General features: G+C 28.6%; 4 protein-coding genes across 4 annotated transcripts; 3 read left to right on the top strand and 1 right to left on the bottom strand.

The window, feature by feature from the left end:
• The first annotated feature begins 250 nt into the window (after window positions 1-250).
• On the top strand, window positions 251-4677 carry LOC111039289 (putative E3 ubiquitin-protein ligase UBR7). The gene is made up of 11 exons (XM_022322737.1): window positions 251-400; window positions 470-603; window positions 1374-1431; window positions 1918-2061; window positions 2118-2220; window positions 2795-2841; window positions 3135-3171; window positions 3231-3271; window positions 3361-3501; window positions 3570-3741; window positions 3813-4677. The coding sequence occupies exons 1-11, from the start codon at window positions 251-253 to the stop codon at window positions 3968-3970; spliced, it is 1185 nt and encodes a 394-aa protein (XP_022178429.1). The 3' UTR covers window positions 3971-4677.
• A 1747-nt stretch (window positions 4678-6424) lies between these two features.
• LOC111039288 (translocation protein SEC63 homolog) lies at window positions 6425-12435 on the bottom strand. Its single transcript, XM_022322736.1, has 15 exons — window positions 12312-12435; window positions 12132-12234; window positions 11620-11734; window positions 11449-11554; window positions 10765-10895; window positions 10405-10497; window positions 10171-10332; window positions 9433-9664; window positions 9205-9350; window positions 8999-9146; window positions 8523-8920; window positions 8000-8179; window positions 7422-7553; window positions 7154-7357; window positions 6425-6634 (listed from the first exon to the last, which is right to left on the bottom strand). Exons 1-15 carry the CDS (start codon window positions 12433-12435, stop codon window positions 6497-6499), a joined length of 2412 nt encoding a protein of 803 aa, XP_022178428.1. The 3' UTR covers window positions 6425-6496.
• Window positions 12436-13110: 675 nt separating this feature from the next.
• On the top strand, window positions 13111-20759 carry LOC111039291 (akirin-like). Its single transcript, XM_022322742.1, has 4 exons — window positions 13111-13572; window positions 16920-17089; window positions 18431-18593; window positions 20009-20759. The coding sequence occupies exons 1-4, from the start codon at window positions 13395-13397 to the stop codon at window positions 20017-20019; spliced, it is 522 nt and encodes a 173-aa protein (XP_022178434.1). The 5' UTR covers window positions 13111-13394; the 3' UTR covers window positions 20020-20759.
• Window positions 20760-21995: 1236 nt separating this feature from the next.
• Window positions 21996-23277, top strand: LOC111039296 (peptide deformylase, mitochondrial-like). The gene is made up of 5 exons (XM_022322750.1): window positions 21996-22169; window positions 22270-22438; window positions 22527-22694; window positions 22776-22896; window positions 22959-23277. Exons 2-5 carry the CDS (start codon window positions 22277-22279, stop codon window positions 23147-23149), a joined length of 642 nt encoding a protein of 213 aa, XP_022178442.1. The 5' UTR covers window positions 21996-22169; window positions 22270-22276; the 3' UTR covers window positions 23150-23277.
• Window positions 23278-23617: the final 340 nt, after the last annotated feature.

The following is a 23617-nucleotide window of genomic DNA, read 5'->3' as shown; positions in this document are numbered from 1 at the left end:
TGGTAAGTGGTAACGACTATTACAGTTACAACTTACAAGCCACAACAGCGAATTACAACCAACGGACTAGTGGCGACCTGTGCAACTGAAAGCGCTGAAAGCCGGATTGCCAGAGCACCAAATACCGATTCGTGGAAGAGACTACGATCGATTTTACGATTTGCAGTCAATACTACTAACTCGTTAGTCGCTGTCTGCCGCTGGTTGTTAACTGTTACGCCATCGTCCGAGTTTCAACCGTTTGAAAATCATGTCGGAATCCGAGGGCAATTCCTTCAACGAGAACGAAGACGATCATGTGGTCGGGCTGGTCGAGTACATTAACGACCAGAATGCTGAGATCGAACAGGCTGATTTGATACTGGAGGCGTCGGAAAGCGACAGTTGCACTTATTCCTTGGTTTGTGGACCCTTTCTGTTAAAAAGTGCCATGGTTAGAATATGTTTTATTTGAACCTCCTTGTTACAGGGATACATGAATCGACAAGCTTTGTACGCTTGTCTGACTTGCACTGAAAAAGACAAGTTGCCTGGTGCTATATGTTTACCCTGTATGTACCAATGCCACGAAGACCATGACTTGGTTGAGTTATGGACAAAAAGGTAAATCCAATTTGTTTTACACTGAGGTATACAATTTGCACTTTATGATTCAAACATTTTTTAAGTATCGACCACAGTCTATAGTTATGTACTGACTGTTGACTCGTATCAAAGTTTGAGTCTTATTCGTTTGTATCGCTTGTATATTCCGCATGTAACTTCTTGAACTCTCAATATTATCCTGATACATATCGATACAACCCAATTTCCTTATAAATCTTTATCATTACCCATTTTCCATATTTCGCGTTTATATTTTAAATAAAACTAATATGATTAAATTCATATAAAAATAGTATGTACCAAATGAAGCCCCTTTTTAGAAAGATGAAACACAACATTTGCCATATACACGACAATATATTTATTGTGTTGTGTTGATTTGCTGATATACCTATTAAAAATGTGTTTAGAAATGTAATACCTTTTAAAAATAAATAGTGAATTATAATTTTTTATTTTTATGTATTATATTATTTTGTTATTAATTAAATAATGAGTCAACAATAATTTTTATGTATTAAAAAATATTTAATAGAATGCTTGCCTGCATGTGTTGTTTCCATCTTAATATTAATGTAAAAGATTTTATCATAGTTGATTACTTAATTTTAATTTATTTTTAAATACCATCCTTGATTAATTCTATTTTAAGTTTTATACATTTTATTAATATGTATGTTTTTATACAATAAATACAGGAAGAAGTCTTGCTCCTGATTGTATTTGGTAATCATTGACTAATTTATTTTTATTTTACTCTTTTAAAGGAATTATCGTTGTGACTGTGGAAGTGATAAGTTAACATCAGAATGTCAATTGGAACCGGTAAAAACATAATTTAGTATATAAATGATATATTGTGCTTTTACAGATGATTGTATTGACTTAAGTTAATAAGTGATTATTTGTATCAACTATTATTTACTTCAGTTATCCGTTATTAAGATAGAGATATAGAGTTTGTTATTGTTGTCTAATTAGTAATTTGAAATGTTTAGTCTATGTTAATCATTGCCTACTTTTTTTTTTGAGAGGGGGGGATCAAGTTACATATGAACTCATTTCAGCATGTTTGAAACTAGTCACTGTTATTCTAAATTACCAATATAATATACATAATTAAAATAGTGTTCTCGTTGCAAAAAAATATTCAAAAATAATAACAATTGATTATCAAACACAGGTTGATCAAATTATTTTCTTTTTAATTTTTTCTTTTACACTTAGTATTTTGTAGTACAATAAATAATAAATTTGAACGAAAATATTAATTTCAATATTTATAAAATATTGTTTCTATTTATGAACTAGTCAAAACCAGAGGCAAATGACCGCAATGTTTACAACCAAAATTTTAAGGGCTTATATTGCATTTGTCAACGTCCTTACCCTGATGCTGAAAATACTGATGAAATGGTACAATGCATTGTTTGTGAAGACTGGTATCATAGCAAGGTACTCATCAAAATTAAATATTTTTAGACTCGCCTATTAACAAAATATTTTATTAGCATTTGGGTACTAAAGATATGAATCCTGAAGATTATTCCGAAATGATATGTTCAGGTTGTACATCAAAATTAAGTTTCTTACCAGCCTACAATCATTTAATTGGTAAGAATTTATTTGTTCTAACTTTTAATATCTAACATTAAAAAAAATTGTCAATTATAGACGTACAAGTATAAATATAAACCAGAAATTGAGGCATGCACATTTTTGAAAATATTTTCTTTTATAGCCTTTTTTTTTCTTTTAACTCAGTGGTTTTGCAAATAAAACAAATGTCTTTATTATAAAAAATACTTATAAGAGAGTTACTTATTTTCTTCGTACTAGTAATTTTAATAAATATTATTTGTCAATTAAAAATTGGGTACAGATATTATATATATGACAGATATACATTTAAAAATGTTCGGGAACTTCTAGATTAAGAATTGAAGACTTTTCTCTTTTGTTTTTGTTAACATTGGTATGGATGAAGTGTAGGTGATAAATGTATAAACAAACTGTAGTTGATAAATTTAATAAAAATTCATTTAGTTAATCCAGTTATTTCAGTACCAAAAATCATAATATATTATATATATATCAAAATAAGCAACCATGTAAACAATTTGAAAAACTCTTATAAGCTAAATATTTATTTACATTAAATTATTAGTTATTACATATTATTTTGCAGTGACTGATGATTCTGTTCAGAACATCGAAAAAGGTGATGAATCTGAGGTATGTTTTCAAATATTTTTTTTCTAATTCATAATTATTCTCATTTCTGTATATAAAATAATACTTTTCTTCAGATATAACTGACATACTTCACATACATGAAAACAAGTGTTGATGACGTATGATATTTGTTTTCTAAACAAAAAAATATTCAGTTAAACAACATAATTTATACCAGAATAAAATTATTTATTAATGGTTTATACTTAACAAAGAATTATACAAAATATTAAATTGCTTTTCTCTAAAAATATTTTTACATCTTAATTTGAAAATAAAATTGTTTTATATAGGATGTGGATGTTGTGGATACGATTAAGGAATCTCAAGGTAACTTTTAGACTGATTATAAAAAACTTTAATTTTTACACCAAAATATTCATTTTTAGATGATGCTGTAAATGGTTTAAATGACATATCCAAGGACACGGTATGCTTTAAAAAACTGATCATTTTAAATTACTGGTTTTATTTGATAAATTTCATATCAAGTTATGTTCGTAATTAAATTTTTTTTAGACATCTGACAATACTAAAGCTGGTACTTCTAGCGGTGGCAATTGTAAATTGTTAAATGCAAAAGACCTAAAGAAAATCATTGGTAGTTCTTTCTGGGTAGAGGGTTGGCGTCAAGAACTTTGTACTTGCTCTACTTGTATTGTATGATAACAAGATAAATATAAAATCACAATGTATTATAATTGTATTAATCTTGATGTATTTTTTAGGAACTATATAAGACAGAAGGCGTTCCATTCATTACTGATCAACAAGATACCTTACAAGCATATGAAAACAAAAGTCGTGAAAGAATGATGGCTAAGAAAAAGCAAAGTGAAGATGGCCTTTCCAAAGCCTTATCATCTATGGACAGAGTGGCCGCAGTGGAATTAGCTCATCGTTAGTATCTCTGGTTTATGTCTACATTATTTAAATAATGAGACTTATCAGTTAATTTTTTAATATTTCAGAGTATAACCAGTTCAAAGAAGAACTAGGAGAGTGGCTAGGCAGCTTTAAAGGTGATAAAGTTGTTAAAGTGGAAGACGTGCAAGAGTTTTTTTCTGGTGTGCAAGCGAGAAAGCGTGCTAGGATGGATGATGGAATTCCGCCAAGTTTCTGTCGTTAATTTATTGCTTAAACCACATTTATAATCATAGTTTTAAATACCAATCAATAAGATAATATTTTAAGTATTTCCTAGTATCTTAAAAATTTAATTTAATTTAATACATTTGTATTCTTTACTCATATATCAATAAAATATATTATGTCATAATTCATAATATATTGCTAATGGTCATGGTATTCTTTATAAAGTAGTTTTAAATTTAATATTAACAAGACCCTTATGATAGTTGATTCTCATTGATGCCTGGCTGACAGTTATTAAAAAATGCGGAAGTTCTAATCATGTCCACTTTTTCTGTGCAATGTGCAATTTTGTGCATACACATATTATATAGTTATTCAAATTTAAAACTCATGGTCTGTCTAATGAACAATTTAAGTATTAAAATTGTACAATATAGTTTATTTTTTAAAATACATTTCTTAGAATATGAATTACTATACTATTTCGTAATGTCATACACTATAGTTCATTAACTAATACAAATATAAAAACAAGTTTCATTATGCCATTGAGAGATGATTACAAAAAAAAAAAATTACTTGTTCCATTTTTTATTGCTAAGAAAGAAAAGGTGATACTAATATTAAGTACTTTTATTGGTGGTACAGATTACTGTAGAATTGTCAATAATTTATTTATACTATTTTGTTTAACTATGATTTGACAATGTTTATCAAAAATAAAGTAGTTTTAACTGAGAAGTTAATGATCTCGTTCAATTTCTTCTAACTTCTAAAAAATGTGTGTAGTGTATGCAGGTAAACTTGCACTTATTCTGTTGTATATTGTTATGTACTTATATGGGTATTTAATAGTTGTTCTTTTTTGACGAACGATAGCTGTATCAGCGTCACACATTTAAAGTTTAAAAATGTATTTTAATAGTAAGAACAAAAAAAGAACGAATATAGTTTACAAAATAGATAATGACATTTTCATTGACTTAGAGAAAAATAGAAAGATCAATGTTTTTTATATGCATGGACATAATAGACTTTAGCAAGTGGATGTTTGCCAGTAGTATATCTTTAATTCACGGTTTCTGATGTGTCAGAAATACATCATGTCTAGTAGTTAAATAGTTTAAAAGTACTTATGATCTGAAAACAACGAACTGTTACTCCAGCCACACACCATTGGTTACAAGGAAGGCAAATCAATGGGGATGGTCTGTAAAGTTTACAGTCATTTGTTAATTATCGCATAATAAATAATAATTTATTTATATTTATTTTGTGCTTTTTAAAACTATGTAATTAGTTGTATACTTGAACTGTATTATTTATAAATTAATAATATTTTATTAGAAGTCCTAGGAAACAGGACAGTTGAGTGAAAATTAGTTTATAGGGTGATTCATCAATCATGCTTTTCAAACACTCTCTTTTTCTTCAATAATGTAAGTTATTCAAAATCTTTAAATATATTTAAAGACCATCATTTTCAATTCTTGAAATTTGTTGTACTGCAGTGATACGAACATCGGTTATCAAATGAGAACACCTCTTCAACTATACATTACACATTAGATAATCTTTCTAAAATTGTTGACTCATTAAAATCAAAATTTAAACAAGTAGTTTTGGGTTATTCAACTTTGTGTTCTAAGGTTAAAAGGTCCATGATAATAATATATGACCATATGGGGGCTATGGTGATTTTTAGAAACTATTGATATCAATAATTTGTAAAAATGGCCTAAGTTATAATAAATACTTAATTTAATTTTAAGTCTATTTTATATTTATGTAAAACCAGTTTTAAGGACTATTATCCTTAATACCAACATTTGAATATCTAAAAACTACTCATTCAGTTTTTGAATGAAGTACATTAAAGTTTTCAGAAAAGTTATCCACTAATTAATTTACAGTGAAAGAAAAGTTCTCATTTGAAAAAAAACAGAAGTTTGAATCCTCACAGGTAATTCCTTCTGTGGTACAAAAAATTCAAGAATTTGAAATTATGATCTTTGAGCATATTAAGATTCCAAAAATCTGAATTTGAATAAATTCATTATTAAAGGAAAAAATGGGAGTGAGCATGCTTGGTGAATCACTCTGTATATAACTTGCATAGTTACAAATTTACAGTTACATGTAATGGAATACTTAAAATTCTTATTTGGTAAATAAAATATTAAGAAATATATAAGTTGTATTGTTACATAAGTGAAAAGTAGGTAAAAGAATAAGGCAGAGGACTAAATATATAAATTTATTATATTAATAATCGATTTAAACAAAATATATTTTATCAGTCAAATAAAAAAAGCATTTCATTTTTAAATTAAATTTAACATTGAATATAATATTATGAATAGTAAAACAACATTAATATCGAAAATATTGCATAATTACACTATTTTGTTGATGAATATATTTTTCAAATTGCTTTATATGTAAAGCCTTAAAATAATATTATCATAATTTATATTATTTTACTTACTTTTAACTCTACTTATTGTTTTGAACTTCTTTGTTTGTCAGGTCACCCAAAGCTTTTATATGTTTATATTATTTAATCTTCGACATCTTCATCGGTAGTAAACTCTGAAATATCACTTTGCTTATCTTCTTCTTTAGTGTCATCTTCTTCATCAGAAATATCCCACTGTGGATGTTCTGTTAAAGGTTCTGGTGCTTCTTTTACATCCAACTGAAAATAATAATGCGTAGAATTACATATATGTTTTTAATTGTTAATTGAATAGGTATATTTTTAATTTGGGAAAACTAATCATGTACTTTATAGAAGGTATTTACAGATTTTATTACTACAATGGTTGACAAAGAATTTAAAAGAATCTGCTAAGATTCAGTATATTATTGTGATATTTTAAAATCATTTAACACTTGAAAATTCTGGTGTTTAATTTATATTTTCAACCATGATTTATAGGTTTGCTACCGAAAATATTTTTAATTTGTATTTCTAATAAAAAATATTTTTCAACGCAAAGGCTTAACTGACTGAATTTATACTAATAATTATACTGACTAAGTAGTGAATACTAATAATTAATACATGCAATTTCATGCTTGTTATATAACTATTTTGTTATGATTTATAAAAAATATAATATAATTTTTAGATACTATTGAAACTAATAATTTAAGTAAACACTTTATAAATTTATCATATGTCCAAGATTTTTTTTTTAAAGTAAGCACTTACTTTGATGTCATGCATTTGATCAAAACCAAAGTATGAATCTGACCTAAGACAAACAGCAAATACATAAACTCCAGGCCACCTAGGAGCTGTAAATTTTAATTGAATTTCTTCTTCATCAACAAGTTCAGTGACATGATATGGAACAGTTAATAATGTACGACTTTTTCGATCACTCAAATAAACCCACCAATATTCATGTTTTTCCTGTTAAGATATTTAAATTATTTAAAAATATAAACAATAATCAATTAGTTAATAATTTTTATACCTCAGGAAAATATGGGGAGTGAACCAAATGTGACTGTTTAGTTCTGCCTTCAAGTACTCTGTCTTTTTTATTAGCTCCAGATTGAAATTTGTCCCAATCATCATCATCATCGTCATCATTATTTGATGGTGCCTATATAATAAAGATATGCAATATTAAATATTCTTAAAAAATCAATTGGTGCAACCTATATTATATATTTGTATACAACAATGGGAGGGAGTGAGATTAAAATGTGAATGTATGGCAAATCTATGTTACTTCTTAAAATTACAACATTTTTCATGGGGATTCTTACGCAAATATTATACATGTAAATCCTCGATTGTTTTATAATTACATGCTGACATATATTAGGTACATTTACATATAACACATGATACACATTAAATTATACTATTAATAAATTATTTTTCTTCTTTTATCACATTTTCATAAAAATTACTTTACGAAAAGTTTAATTTAGCATACGAATTTAATGAGTTTTAAAACTCCAAATCTGTCATTTACTCAATATTTCTACTTTCACAAACAACCCAGAGTTGATAGTTTTTTTGTACAATAATTATTATAAGTACCTTTTTTTTATCATCAGCTGTTTCTTCAGCATCTGTCTTCTCTGATTCGTCTCCAGAAGCATCACTGGAACTTTCGTTATCTGAATCAGAGTCATCATCTGATGACGCGTTACTATCTTTTAATTGTTCTTTATCTTCAGGTTTATCATCTTCAGTTTCTTTAGTTTCTGAATCTCCCAACTATAAAATTAAATTAAATAAACACGGAATAATGTAAATGTTTATTAATTGGTGATTATGATTTATACACGATGATTCTTATATTTTTTTTATGAGAAATAATAAAACTTCAGTACCTTCAAATGTCAATTTTAGCAGTAACTAATTCAATTACAAAATCATTTAGAAATAAAGAATAAACGTGAAATAATAATTATAAAGAGAAGCATTCGATTATACAAGATTAACTAAGTAAAAATACAAGGGAATGGTAGTTAATAATTATGCAGCTCCTATCAAGTACCAATTTTATTATTGCAGTTTACAATCAACTATAAATTAAATAATTCAAACTAATACATACTTTTGCTTTTTCCAATTTTTCTTTCTTTTTAATTTTTTTCTTGGCAGATGCTGACAAAGTAGCTTTTGGTTTTTTGACATTTCCACTTTTTTTACCTTTTCCAGATTGACGTTTTTGCTGCCAAATACCTTTAGTTACTTTTTTTTCTTTTTCATCATCTTTTGTTTCTTTATTTTCAATATCTTCATTATTTTCTATTACATCTCCATTAGACAAAGGTTTCTCTGATTTTTCTGTTTTTTCTATTTCTTTAGCAGCATTTTTTTCTACCTCAATATGATGCTTGTCTGCATAAGATTCGTCACCAAACAATACCCTCATATCACGTCTTTTCAACTGCACAGTCACAGTTACTATAGCTCCAGCTGTATAAACTGTAGTAGCTTCATCATCAATAACTGAATAAAATGTTATAACATAAATATTACATTTTAAAGAAAAAATCAAATTATTATTATGAACAAATCATTACATACCTTCACAACGAACTTTAAAGTCTATATAAGGCATTCTACCCAATACTTTTACTAAATCTTCATACTGACTATCGGATAAAAATTTTAATGTGCTGCGCCTGTCTTCATTTTTTAATTGAGCAAGATGCTGAATACTTCTAACACGTTTCTACAATACAATGACAGTAGTAAGAAATTAAGTTGTTTAAATTAACTACACAACCAACCTTTTTATTGTCGAAATGTTTTATGTGATCTTCTGTAATGTATGGTAATTGCATAAATGGACTTTTATACTCCCATAATGCTTGGATCACCATGGGACAAAGTTTCATACAGTTTTCTATGGTTTCAATATTAAGCAAACGAGGCACTAATAAGCAAAATAAAATAATCAATTCATTAATTGTTTATACACAGGTATACACTTTGGTATTATTATTAATCATACAAACCTCTTTGAGCATATGCTAGTAAAATTAATTGAGAAACGACACCAACCATTTCTTGTATTAAATATGGACATTTCTTCACAATGTACATACGATCTAAATCTAATGTATCTGCCTTTAGTACTAGGCGAGACAGATGTGCATGTATCAAAGCTCTAGCTTTTATTGAATAATTATAGGATAGTGGTGGTTCTTTTTGTGCTTTTTCTCCAAAATTATACAGTTGTTTAATAAGCTGGAAAATAAAATGAATGTTTAATAATTAAATTAATCAAAGCAAAGAAAAACAAACACAAATTAATACTGTATTCATTTAATCAGTATATTTAAGTAATAATAATACATCATAATGAAAATTACGAAAGCAACAAAAATGTTATTATTAAATTAAGTATATGTTTGTTATTGCTTTACTAGACAACCTTGTGTCAGGACTTCAGGAGACTTTTAATCTAAAACTTCAATATTATAATTATCAACTTATTTTACAATATTGTTAAAAATGAACTTTAGTGAGTTATGATATATTAACTATTAACTATGCTGCTATTAATTGTAAACAACATATATTACTGTTTATTTTTATTTGGAAGTTTTTTAACAAACAAATAACATAATAGGTACAACAGAGGTGATAACAAACAAGTACCTTAAATTATATAGGACAGTTACTTTAAATAGATAAGTTATTCTTATTTCAATTCTATAATTTTTATGTAACCTTAAATGTTTCTTTCTTACTTGAGGCATTTCATGTTCATCTGAAGATCGTTCAACAATTTCACTATTGTATTTTTTTTCAAATTCTAATGAAGCACTTAAAATCATTATAACTCGTTTTAAAGGTATTGAATTTGATTTATGCAAAAAATAATAGTACATCCGAGACGTTTCTAATAAAACCTACATATATAAAAAAAAACAAATAATAAGATTTAACATTTTATTTATATACTACTCGAAGATTTTTTTTACCTTATCTCCAGAATATCTGATAGACTTATACCACCACATACCGACTGTAGTAGGCAGAGCAATCATAAAAACTAAAGCATACAGTCCTAAGACCTAAAAAACAAAATGATTTATATTTTTCATTATTTATAAAATCTTATATCAATACAATATTATGGATGTCAACACACACAGTAATCTGCTCGCTCAAGAATACAAAATAACCTTTAAATTATAATTGGGATGTATAGAAGATACGGTAACAGGTTTAAATGCGGCTATATAGAATAGTTGTATACATGTTTTATCACAATTTATTGTACAATTATTAAAAAGATCTAATTACTGTCAATGTAGTTAATATATAATAATTATTATTACCCAAACTGAATTTTCTTTCTCTACAATCCATGACGGTAATGCTATTCCAAAGCTCATTGCACCAGGGCCATCTGGATTACCATATTTTTCCCAATTTTTCCTGGACTCATCATCAGTTAAAGCTTGGTAAGCTAAATTAATTTAAAATCAAACAAATTATTAAATTATACATAATGTTATGAATAGTATTAAGCTTATTAATAACAAATAGGTGTCGCCTTGGAAGATATAAACATTATTTTTCGAATAAGAAAGCATAATTAATCTTTTACAGTAATGTATTAAATAAGAACACAAAACTATAAAAGTAATTGTAGCTTAATGAACTTGCAGATAATTTACTAAATCTGCAAATGAACTCTCGACAGGCTGGTACCGACAAGCATGCATTCTCTCTCTCAAAAAAGTTATCCATCAGCGGTTAATGGAGTCAAATATAATATAATCATAACAAAAATAGTTTTGGTCTGGCGAAATACTTAAAACATAATAATATACAATGTTTTGGAAGTTCATACAGAACCAAAAAGATTGTAAATAACACTTTCTGAATCAATTTGATTGGTTTTGGTATGTTTTTCACTATTTATAATACACTGAACAATGAAACTATTGGTATATTAAATGCTGGAAACTATAAATTACCTAATATTTATATTTTGAAATATTTCTATTAAGTGTTACCTTTTGTAAGCTTCATGAATTTTTTTTCATCACCAGTCTCTTTATCTGGATGATAAATTAATGATAACCTTCTGTAAGCTTTTTTAATTACTTTTTCACTAGTTCCCTATAAAATTAAAAGCAATTTTAAAATAATAATAAAATATATAGTAAATATTAATGAATACTTACAATTGGAACATTGAGAATGTCATATGGATCAAAACTTGCGCTCTCATAATCAAACTGAGAAACTTTGTAGGCGAGAAAAGCTAACAACACCCAGCCAGCAATAATGATGACTTTTCTAAAATATAAATACAATTCAATATTTAATCAACCACGGGTCTCACAGACCCTTAAAATACAAATATCTAAATTTTTTTTATGATAACTCAGTAGCATTTTTTTTCATATAGGACGGTAGTTATTAAATATGGAGGTACAGAATAAATAAAATTATATTTTTTTACTGTACTCTCAAAAAAGTATAATCTTTGATTTTCAGAACAGGAATAGTGGTCATTGTTAGGTTGGGCCTCAGATGGGTCACAAAATGGTTACTTAATATTCACAATATGAAGAACAGAGAATTTGTTGTGGATTGAAAACAATAACAAAATTAGTGTTTTTCCTTAATCCTTGAGAGAATATTCTGCATACTAGGTCTAAGATCAATACTAAGATAAAAGATAGGCACTCACATGAACGTCCTTTTCATCAGTTCCCATGGTTTAGTGGACTGCAAGACGAGTTTTTTTTTTCGACATCCTGGACAATAACATTCGGACGCCAACGCTTTCGGATCTAAAATTCAAAATATTATCAAAAATTAAACGACACACATTGATCGTGATGAGGCAGCAATCGACGATCATCTTTACCTTCTTTCTGTTTTCTCGGCCACCAGTAATACGTGCCGGGGACCAGCAGAAGAGCAAGAAACGACAGAAGAAAATAGAAAAATGTCGCTCCGCTTTCGTCGTACTGAAATTTTTGGCCGGCCATTATTGTTGTTTCGGCTTGCACATAAATCGAACATTTACTCCGGGAGCATGGTGCGGTTACGGGTTAATTTACATAATTTGAATAATCAAAATATTGGTCTACGATGACAGCGATAATCAAACGGTACCTAACGATAAATTGTTACACTTGAACGTTTGTAACACGTTACACGTCACATAAACTACACGACGATAAAAAATACCAACCAGGTGTAAACGTACGCACGATAAAATATTATTATATTGGTGGTGATAGGACATATCGCCGAGATGGCCAATGGATGAAGTCCGATGTCCCCGCTCACCGCCGAGTCTTCCTGGTTCCCGTTGTGTACATATATATCTTTGATCGCGGCGCTCCTCGGACGAGGTTGATAACCGAGGTTATCACTTATTCTGCTGTGTGTGATAAAAATATGATACGACATATATTTTCCTGGAGTATAAGACTCGTCGGCGGCCACGGTGGTGGTTTTTTTATTGTTCTTCCACGAGACGTGGTCAATATCAGTAGGTTGGTCACGGCCCCACGGTCTGGGTTCGACAATCATGCACGGTCTACGACGTGTATCGAGATTCGAGGGTGAGGGTCCCGGACCCCGGTTGGTAACACCGGACCGAACGAGCAGTTATTTAAATAAGTTTTCACGCTGGTCGTCCTATGTATTCTCTGTACTCCGTCATTTCTGTTTCGCACTCGCTCGAGTCGCTCCCTCTCCCGTCCGTCCGTACGTTTTTCATTCCGTGCGTGCGTGCGTGAGTGCGTGAGTGTGTGTGTGTGTACCTACGAGACTTGCGTCGTTCCGTTACCCGTGTACGATCCTGTAGAGAAGCCATTTTGTTCCGTGCTCCAAAACACTTCTCGTCGTTTCGGGTATTTTTTACGGATTCATCTCGCCTACAGCCCGTTCCGCCGTCCCAACGAATCGGTTTCTCTGTGTTCGTACGTCGAACAACGTCATGGCTTGCGCCACGCTGAAACGGTCGTTGGATTTCGAACCCCCTATGTGCAGACCGACGAAGAGACAAAGATGCACGCCTATGAGCATATCGCCTTCGAGCTCTCCCCCAAACAGCTCCAGATCCGAATATGTCTCGCCCCATTTTGGTGGTGATGGCGTACCTAAAATCACAGCAGGTAAGGAGAGCGAATTTATTTTTGTTTCGTAAACGGCATTTGAATTATAGTGATGATGATGATTATTATTAATTCTGTTGTCGCGGCGGTGTCGATGGCGACGTCGTTTGCTATAAATAAAAGCGATTTATACTGGTTGGCAATTATCGTCCAACCGCCTGTGTCGCTCGATTTCGTATTTTAACTTTAATCGTTGTGTTCACAAAGTAGGTGGGTACAGTAAAACTAATCAGACTTGCCAATAACTAATAAATTGGCAGGTATCGTATTTCATTAGTGTTGATTAAACTTATTTGCAGGTTTAAATGATTAATATTGGTTTTGCGACATACACCCTATGTAGTAGATATGTTGGGACTTGGTGTAGCTATTATAAATCCTAAATGTGATGGTACATAATGAAATGCCTAATACTATCATAGTATCATCGTACCTATATTAGGTGATCTGCACAATTTATTGTAGTGTAATGAGTTGTCTATTACAATTGATCGTTATTTTAATTACCATTTGCTCGCTTATTGTGTTTAAGATATGTCCCAATTGGTTACCTACCCATACGACTTTATATGTTTATATTAAATCAATCAATTATTTTGTTTTCCATACTAGGGTATACAAACTACCTAGGTAGACACTTTCAATTACTCTACTACTGGATTATATACGTGCCTAAACCTAAAATTGAATTTCTTAGAATTAATAAACTAGAAACACTATTTAGATTCTTCTCTATAACCATATTTATTATTGAAAATTAATATAATTGATGTGGCAATTTTCTTTAAACTTAATTTTTTTAGCAATATACCCACTAGTATATTGTACTTGTATAATTTTCTTTCGGTTTCTATTTATCTTAAAGTTTCAATTCTCGAATTTGAAAGTATTAGAAGTTTGGTGTCCTATTGAGAAAAAATTAAGAAGACGTTTCGCGGAAACTTGTCGACATACAACGATTAAGATATAGCATTGTTAGCTATGTGTTGCAGCACCAGTTCGATGTAATTTTCTGCGGTTTTATTTTAAAACATACTTGGCATGTTCCAAGAACATTGGTTACCGAGTGGTTTTGTTGTAAAACACCTAACCTAACAAAATTACAGAGGTTATTCAATAAGAAGCCTGTTTTTTATTTTTTTCGACAGTTGATGTTAGGACTTACAACTTTAAAAATCATAAATTGGGGTTCTTACAGAACTAGATTTTAATCTCCATATCTGCTATTTTGTGCAAACATGTTTTTATAAGACATTTTTTGAGTAAATATTTTGATGAGCCATCCTCTGAAGTCATGATTTCATATCAATATCAGTGTACCTGGCTGCTTGTGTATGTTTTTAACTATTATTTAGTTAAATTTCATATCTTGATTACATATATTATATTATATGAAAATTTAATCAATTTAGTTATTTTAATCAATTATAATGCAGTGTAATGTTACACTTCAAATGTGAAATTATCTACCTAATTCATGATATTAACATTTTTTTTTCCATTTATCTAGAAGTTTTTATATGTACCTAATTATCCTAATTGCGGAATCTAAATTTAACTTAATGTGTTTGAGATTTGTTACAAAACAAAAATATATTGATAAAACGATAATAATATCGTAATAATCTAGCTAGTCATTAATAAAAAATTATATTATAAATATTCTGAAGTGCATACAGCAAACATTACATCATTTAAGCTGCTTTTATGAATAAAAGTAGACTGTAACATTTAAGTTTGTGTGAAAGTTGTTTAAAAATTTATGACATTTAAATAAAATTTTTTTGAATTTTGTGGATTCAATAAAATTTAATACTAAATCACGAATGCATGGTCGGTACTCATAAACGTTGATATTGAGTAATGTGATGAATATAAAATAGTTTCAATAATATTATCCTACCTATTTTTCTAATATTGGAATAATAGGTTTTATCAGTGGAGTCATCTTAAAATTATTGATTGTACATTTTAATTCATGGCTTATCTTAAGAATTGCAATTACAACTTACTATTTACAGTGATTGAGTGTACTTACTCGTACAAAGAAATAATATGATAAGATAACTATAAGATAGAAAAATTAAGCCAATACTATTTTTTTCATTTTGTATGTTTATAATAGGGTGTATAAATGTTTTTTAGTTTTAAATTTGTATTTATAATTATAATACCTTAAATTACCCATCTATATGAAAGCGAGTAAGCATACTAACCTAACCCGTAGATTTCATACTGTTGTATTGTTATCATATAAACATAGAAATCTGTACCAGTGGCGCCGGACACTTATGGCAAGTAGAGTGAATATTTTTGAAAAGAGGTAGGCCTAAGGACCAAGCTGGGTGACTTCCCACCTCTTAATCTCGCATGGTTGGGTAGATAGTACTCTCAAACAGGGTTTACCCCAGTGGGTTAATACAGGTTTGGTGCCACTGCTCTGTACTGTAAAACTATTGAAAGGAATAAAAATTTAAAGTGAATATGGTTTTTATTACAATTGTTCCTCTATGTTATTCTACATTCCATATAATGCTCTATGTGATGATGTTAAACAATCAATACATTTTATATTTTTAATATTAACACTAATAATATTTTATGTCAAACTTTCAAAAACATTACTCTCTATAATTTTTATAATAGCTATGTTATTTTACTCTCGGGTTATCTACTCAAAAATCATAAAAATAAACACAGTTTTACATGAATACATTTAGTCAATATTTTGCGTGGTTCTGAAAGTAAAAACAAATATTGCACCGACATAAATTGGTCAAAATATATCTTATTAACATAATAATGAATAATGATAACAATACCTATTGTTTACAGTATTTAGAAAATAGGTACTCAACAATTCTATATAATATATAATTCTTCAGGTCTTAATTTTAAATTACTATTACTGTTGGATTGTCTATGTTTCAAAGGAGTTTTAACAAAGTTGACATTTTAATTATGTCCAGACTTCAGGGTGCTTACCTAATTAAGTTTAGAATGTCTATGAATCAAATGTTAACATTTATTTTTCTGTTGTGTATATAAGTTTAAAGTTCTTTTCCATTTTTAAAAAATGTCTTAAAAGAGTTTTGACTTTTGACAGATAATATTTAAATATTATGACACCTATCCTTATTTAGATTTAAACTGTAGTTGATAAATACTGATTTCCAAAAGCTGAAAGTTGGTGAAAATAATTAACCTACCTAGGTACCTATTTAAAAACAAAAATAGAATATCGAAAAAAAACCTAAAATGTTTCATCCCTAAATAATATTTATATAAAGTTGAATACAACTAAATACAACAAAATTACCTATTTAAAAATATTTTTTTTTTTTTAGAAATGTTGTCTGCTAGTTTAACTGAAGAAGTTCAAAGGATGCGTCGCAAGCGTCAGCTTAACATGGAATTATCAGAGAATCGTAATTTGGATGACAGTTCTTCAGATAGTTCATCTGAGAATACATTTCCATCATCAGCCAAAGACAAACCGCTCTTCACTTTTCGCCAAGTATATTTAATAATTATTTAAATACTAAAAAAAAATTGTAAAAACAGTATTTACTTTGTATTTCTTTTAATTTACAATTGTTGGAACTTTATGAAACTATTGCACAAATGCACATTTATGTTTTCAAATTTCCTCATGTTTTTGAGTACCTACCCAATTGTTTTTCATAATTTATTTCAATGATTTACGTGAGTTTAATTTGATGTATTAGTTTGTAAGTAACACTTGAAGGGAACGGACTAAAGATAAGTAGGAGTAAAACATAGAAAATTGTGTATAATTTTTTAGTAAATAATCCAGCAGTTGATGGTACAAAACAATGATGGCTTACATCAAAAATAGGATTATTAGTGGTTGGTTACAAGTATTTTATGAAAGAATGCCATTGAGTTGAAAGGGTAGATTTTATAAAGCGGTTGTGCGGCCTATTATGTTGAGGCATAGATCGGAATGTTGGGCAATAAATAGAAAAACAGAACAGAGGGCGAGTATAGCGCAGATTATGTAGTTTAAATCAGGGGTTGCCAACTGTTTGGTCTTGAGAGGAATATTGATTGATTGTACTAAAGAATATATCCTAATATTGGTTGATTGTGTGGGTAATCTTAAACACACTTTAACACATTATTACGGAGTAAAGTATTTATTAGTGATAAAAAAGTGTTCAATTTTCCAATGTAGAAATAATAAAATAAGATAAATTATTAGATCTTCAATTTATTGTTATACTGCATGTATTAATATAAATAATATACCTTAATAAATAGTGGTCCCCATATACTTAAAATTTTCAATGTAACTCACTTGTAAAAGCTTGATAGAAGTGGTATAAGAAGAGCATCAATTGTAAACTAAATGAGGGAGAATAGATTAAGATAGTTATGCTATGATGATCATTGACTTGGAGGCAGTGAGATTGGCTATACAAATTAATGTAGAAAGAAAGATAGGAAGAGGAAGACTAAAAAATAAAATAATGACACGGAAATAATAGGTAGTATGAGTATCAAAGAGATATAGGACAAATGGTAGCTGATGCAGTGTCTGGCTGACCCCATAATGTTGGAAGATACGGCAAAGCTAAAGAAGATGAAGAATACATACAAAATTTAGAATTTTCTCTACCCAATCTTTAGTTTGTATGTATTAAAACAACATGTTGCATTTACACAGCGTTCTCTAAAATTCCCGTCTTAAAAGCATATCTGCAAAGTGTTAATTATTATATACTTCATTAAGTTGATATTATTTAATTTATGATTTTTAAATTAAATACTGGTTTTTATTTTATAAAAATCTAAATACTTACTGGCTACATACTAAAACATTTTTGTTTTTTAGGTAGGAATGATCTGTGAACGTATGTTAAATGAACGTGAAAGTCAATTACGTGAAGAATATGACAAGATTTTAAACATGAAATTATCTGAACAGTATGAAGCTTTTGTTAAGTTCTCCAATGATCAATTGCACAGACGTTTTGAAGCAGCTGAGGATCCAAGCTGTAAGTTATATTGTGTTGATAATATTTGTTTGTGTATTTTCTTTTTCTTAGGTAATAAAATATTAATATTCAAATAGGTACTCTTTAAACTCAGAAAAATTTAAAATTATTGTATACTACTCAACTATACTTATATTTTCATAATCTCTTTTTGTTGTCAATAATTAGATATTTTCTTGTGGGGACAGATTGGTTTAGCAGAATAGTTGCCTAAACTAGCCTTGTGAAATAAAGCTGATCCGTCTATGCAGATGGTAACGGTTTAATACTGCACAGCATAACTTTTCTAGAACTAACAGTCTAAACTGTTTTAAAAATGAAATAGACCAACTATTATCAAACCATTCTAATTTTCCAGACTTAATATTATTTTGTTTAGCAAAGAAGAAAATGATCTATTCTAGTATTTAGTGACTTTTACTTTCACGCACAAGCTACACATAATATTTTTTATCGACATTAAAGTGATCCTTAATGAACTGTTCCCTGTATCTAGATTCATCAAACCATTGCAAGGCACTACGGGTATAACTCAACTACCATATTTACATATTTGACAAAACTATAGATACGTTAAGCTATATTAATCTGGTTTGGACAGTAACTTTTTGACCACTTTCTATAGGGGGTAAATAATGATTGAAGGTCCCTACAAAGACCCCCCCCCCCACACACACACACACACACACACTCTTAAGCTGTGACGACCTTAAACCATTATCAAATTTAAACTTCATTGCTCTGATTATCAATTTCAGTTCTAGAATTCTAGTCTAATTTCTCATTTAAAAATTTTAAATTTGTTAACAAACATCTGCCAAATCGCAGATATTCTTTAGTGCTTCATAATTGATTAACTAACTTAACTGTTGTACTTAATTTCAAATGTCATGGCATAAGTATTTTGAAATGATACAATAATTGTTAAGAGGACGTGATACCCGCATGTGTTGTCTCCGTCTTACAAGTGCGTAACATAGCAAATTGTACACTCAGCAGAACACGTGTAGCATCGTTAATTTAAAAATTTAAGTGAATTGGCTTCTTATAAAATCGAAAGGTAAGATTATTATCTAGGCAACCTCATAGGCTTTTTATTATATTTTTTATTTTAACGTGAGTTATAAGTATTTTAAGATGTATAAAAAATTTACAATTTTAAAATACTCATTACTCAAGTTAAAATTAAAATATAATAAAAAACCTATGAGGTTGTTTAGATAATAATCTTACTTTTGGATTTTAAAAGAGGTCAATTCGCACTAATTTTTAAACTAACGGTGCTGCACGTGTTCTGCTGAGCGTAAAATTTGCTATGTTACGCACTTGTTAGACAGACACAACACATGCAGGTATTACATCCTCTTAAGATTTATATTGTGTAGATTAATTGATTTATTTTTTTATAATTTCAGATTTGTCTTAACTCTACAACAACTCCAAGCGATGGTTTTGAAATTACAATAAAATTTTAGACGCACTTAATAGACAAAATAATTATTCAGCCTTAAGTCAACAATCGACTGACTAACAATGTTTTTTTATGTATTATACATTTTTGTAAACTCGATATTATTAAATTAATTTAAAATATATGAATTTCATGATAATAGTAAAAAAGTAATAATTAATTTAAGTAATCATTAAGCTAAGATTGTTTTGTTTGTTTTATTCATTTTTATATTGCGTAACTAAAAATGTTGGATATTGGCTCAAAATCATGTTAAAACTGGCTTAAGATATCTCCTTATTCTATTTAAATAATAATAAAAAAAATATATATATACACAATTTTGTAACATATTTTCAGTTAAATTATAAAAATTAAAAATTGTAATGATTTATTTATGTGAACAAATATTTTTTTTCTCAAACTCAGTTAAAATTTCTTTTAGTGGCTTAACACTACTTATTATTAGAGCTTGCCATTCTGATTTGTACGACTGAATTTGATGACATTTTATATATATATATATATTTCAAAGGTTCCCAAATTTTATAAGAATAAAAATTTTGATTACGCCACTTCCAAAGTACTAATGTTTAAGTTATTTTAAAGCGAGTTGTTTGAGCAAGATTAAAGAGACAGTTCACTTTACACTGTAGCTTGTTCATTCAAAAGGATCTCGCACTTAATAATAATAATTATTAAACATATATATATATATATTATAAGTAAAGGTATATATATATAGATTTTTTTTTTGTAAATGATAAGTAAAAATTATTTTTTCTATTAGGGCAACATGTAAATTATTTTGTTGGGAGAAAATACTTGTATAATTTAGTTTATAATACAAATTAATAATAAAAAAAATTTTAATTAAAATATCAGACTAATTAGTTGTATTGTATTTGCATTTTTTTTTTTTTTTTAGACGTGTGAAATAAGAATTATGAACTAAATGTTTGTGCTTCTTAGACACATAAGGTCGTCTACAATGTTAACCCGGAATAGGTTTATTCGCAGTATACTCTGCCTGATATAATTATTTTTATTTTAATAATTAAAAATAGAAATGCTGTCTTATTGTCTAATAATTATTTGAAAATTGTTATATTTTTATGAAAATACAAGCATTTAATCTAAATAACCATTAGTTACCGTTTTGAGGGAATTTGAAATTTGTTGTGACTGTCTACTGACCGACCTATTCAATAAATACTATAAATGTATTAACAACGGACATCAATTCAATAAGGTGATATCTTGTTTTACATAAATAATATAACATACATAATATTATAATATGTATATATAATAATATGATTACTTCCTTAATTTTTTACACACAAGAATTTCGTTTGGAAAAATGTCAAGAAATTAAGTATAAAATATAAATTTTTTGAAGAATTAATTGATAGAATAATAAAGATATTATCTATTTGTGGATTCACCACTGTCCACTACTTTGAATTTTGAATTTATATTTATGTTTGACCTTGTGTTATAAACATTTGGATATTCTTGTAAGACAAATTATTAGATTGTCAGTACTGAACAGTATAACTTAGAATTAAGGTTATTCTAATTCAAGGGTTGAAAGTTTCATCACACTTATCGAAACATTCTATTTGGGTTTAAATAAATGTACCGTGACTATGGTGCCTTGTCATGGATACCGCACTCAGACTCCATAACCATTCATTGTTTAAAATAAAGTGTACCAGATTCAGATTGCGGTCTTACCCCAGATTGAATAAAACTAATAACTATAATTATTAATTAATCTGTGGACCTACAACTGGTATGCAATTTTTAAGACAATTCTGCGATTTCGTCTTATCTTATTTAAATCTTTATCTCAAGATAACGAAAATGCTAAACATTGATAACGAACCATTTTATCATAATTGAAAATATTAACTCTTGGTGGAAATACATTTTTTAACTTTTAAGTTATAACTTATAAGTTTTAGTAACTGGAGACCGTTCTCCCTTCTCCTTACTTCGGACTCTCGCAGTGTTCGGTATAGGGAGGTTTTCGACTTAAAAAAGTGTCGGACGAAAACACTTTTGAACTAGCCAAACAGACTTTTTGAAACTGACCATTGGCAATTTCTCTGGGTAGAAAGGTAAATTAAATTTTATATTTCTCATCAACTAAAAAACGTGTAGTTTCCTATAAAATATTATCTAGAGTTCATCCATTGATCTATATGATCTGTGTTACAGTATTATAATGGCGTTACGATTCATAAAACGTACTTACAATCGTATGTTTCTCGCAAAAGATCCGATGCCACCTTATGCGAGCCATGTGGTACAGATCGGTGATCCGGTTCTACGAAATAAAGCTTCCCCCATTCCTTTGGAGAAAATTGGGACCAAAGAATTACAAAATGTAAGAACGTTTGGTGAGCGGTAAGCATTTTACAATGTAGTAAATTGACATTTGATGAATTTGTATCAAACTTATTATTATTATTTAGCTTATTTACATAATGAAATCACTGATGAAAAAATCAAATCTAATTGGCTTGGCTGCACCTCAAGTCGGTGTACCGTTTCAGATGTTTGTAATTCATTTTCCACGTCCATCCCATTATTTTAGCAAAGAAGAGATACTACTTAAAGGAATGGAATATGTTGAAAATCAAGTTTGTTGAAAATTGTATTAGTAGAATAACTTAGACTTTGAGCTAACACATTTAATTAATGAAAACTGACTAATATTGTAGGTTTGGATAAATCCTGAACTTAAGGTTTTGGATCACGAAAAAATTATATTTAACGAATCCTGTGCAAGTTTTAAAGGTTATTCAGCAGATGTACCTAGATACAAACGCGTGCTTCTAACAGGTAAAGTCACATCATGTTTATAATTTATTTCAATGTAATTTAACTAAAATAATTCAACTTAGGAATTGATGAAAATGGAAAGAAAAAAACTCTAGATGCAAAAGAATGGACGGCTCGAATAGTTCAACATGAAATGGATCATTTAAATGGAGTGATGTACAGTGATCGCATGGTGCTTGATAGCCTATGTTGTACAGGATGGCACACTATTAATCAATTTCAAGGATTTGTAGAACTTCGATATGAAAATTAGGAAAATTGTGAATTTTCAAAGACTTAAGAATCAATTGTCTTTTTATTTATGCCAATGAATGAAAATTGTTTATTACCTAGTTACTATTGTTGTATAATAAAACTTCTTATCAATAATTGATTATTCAATTTTTACTGTCTTATTATATTGGTAATGTTTTTATTACAAAAAACTGAGTCAAGTATGTTTTAAATGGTTACTTTTAATTAGTTTAATCATTAATATACGACCTTAAGATCATAGTTATATTTAAATGAGCATATTTTGCTATTTATTGAGCAAATAAGAACAATGTTAACATTTTTATACTTAAGATAACTCCTTGGCCTCCACACGAGTTTAAAACTCAGTGAAGCCTAGTAATCTTAACCGATTTTAAATTTAAAAAAATAAATATTTCATATTAATAAAATTCACCTTAATTGTCTTGGTTACCATCTAAATACAAGACATACTGATCCAATTTGC

This window comes from Myzus persicae, unplaced genomic scaffold, assembly GCF_001856785.1.
Source record: "Myzus persicae strain clone G006 unplaced genomic scaffold, MPER_G0061.0, whole genome shotgun sequence".
NCBI lineage: Eukaryota > Metazoa > Arthropoda > Insecta > Hemiptera > Aphididae > Myzus > Myzus persicae.
This window is presented reverse-complemented; position numbering and strand designations above follow the sequence as displayed.

Bases quoted from the DNA above. Each gene is read 5' to 3' on its own strand.
- LOC111039289 (XM_022322737.1), top strand. From the start codon at position 251: ATGTCGGAATCCGAGGGCAATTCCTTCAACGAGAACGAAGACGATCAT. The intron at 401-469 runs GTTTGTGGACCC...TCCTTGTTACAG, and splicing joins ACAGTTGCACTTATTCCTTG to GGATACATGAATCGACAAGC. The intron at 3,502-3,569 runs GTATGATAACAA...TGTATTTTTTAG, and splicing joins GTACTTGCTCTACTTGTATT to GAACTATATAAGACAGAAGG.
- LOC111039288 (XM_022322736.1), bottom strand. From the start codon at position 12,435: ATGGCCGGCCAAAAATTTCAGTACGACGAAAGCGGAGCGACATTTTTC. The intron at 10,896-11,448 runs GTAACACTTAAT...AAATTAATTTAG, and splicing joins ATTCATGAAGCTTACAAAAG to CTTACCAAGCTTTAACTGAT. The intron at 7,554-7,999 runs GTACTTATAATA...TTTATTATATAG, and splicing joins CAGCTGATGATAAAAAAAAG to GCACCATCAAATAATGATGA.
- LOC111039296 (XM_022322750.1), top strand. From the start codon at position 22,277: ATGGCGTTACGATTCATAAAACGTACTTACAATCGTATGTTTCTCGCA. The intron at 22,695-22,775 runs GTTTGTTGAAAA...CTAATATTGTAG, and splicing joins TGGAATATGTTGAAAATCAA to GTTTGGATAAATCCTGAACT. The intron at 22,897-22,958 runs GTAAAGTCACAT...AATTCAACTTAG, and splicing joins CAAACGCGTGCTTCTAACAG to GAATTGATGAAAATGGAAAG.
- LOC111039291 (XM_022322742.1), top strand. From the start codon at position 13,395: ATGGCTTGCGCCACGCTGAAACGGTCGTTGGATTTCGAACCCCCTATG. The intron at 13,573-16,919 runs GTAAGGAGAGCG...TTTTTTTTTTAG, and splicing joins CGTACCTAAAATCACAGCAG to AAATGTTGTCTGCTAGTTTA. The intron at 17,090-18,430 runs GTATATTTAATA...TTTGTTTTTTAG, and splicing joins CGCTCTTCACTTTTCGCCAA to GTAGGAATGATCTGTGAACG.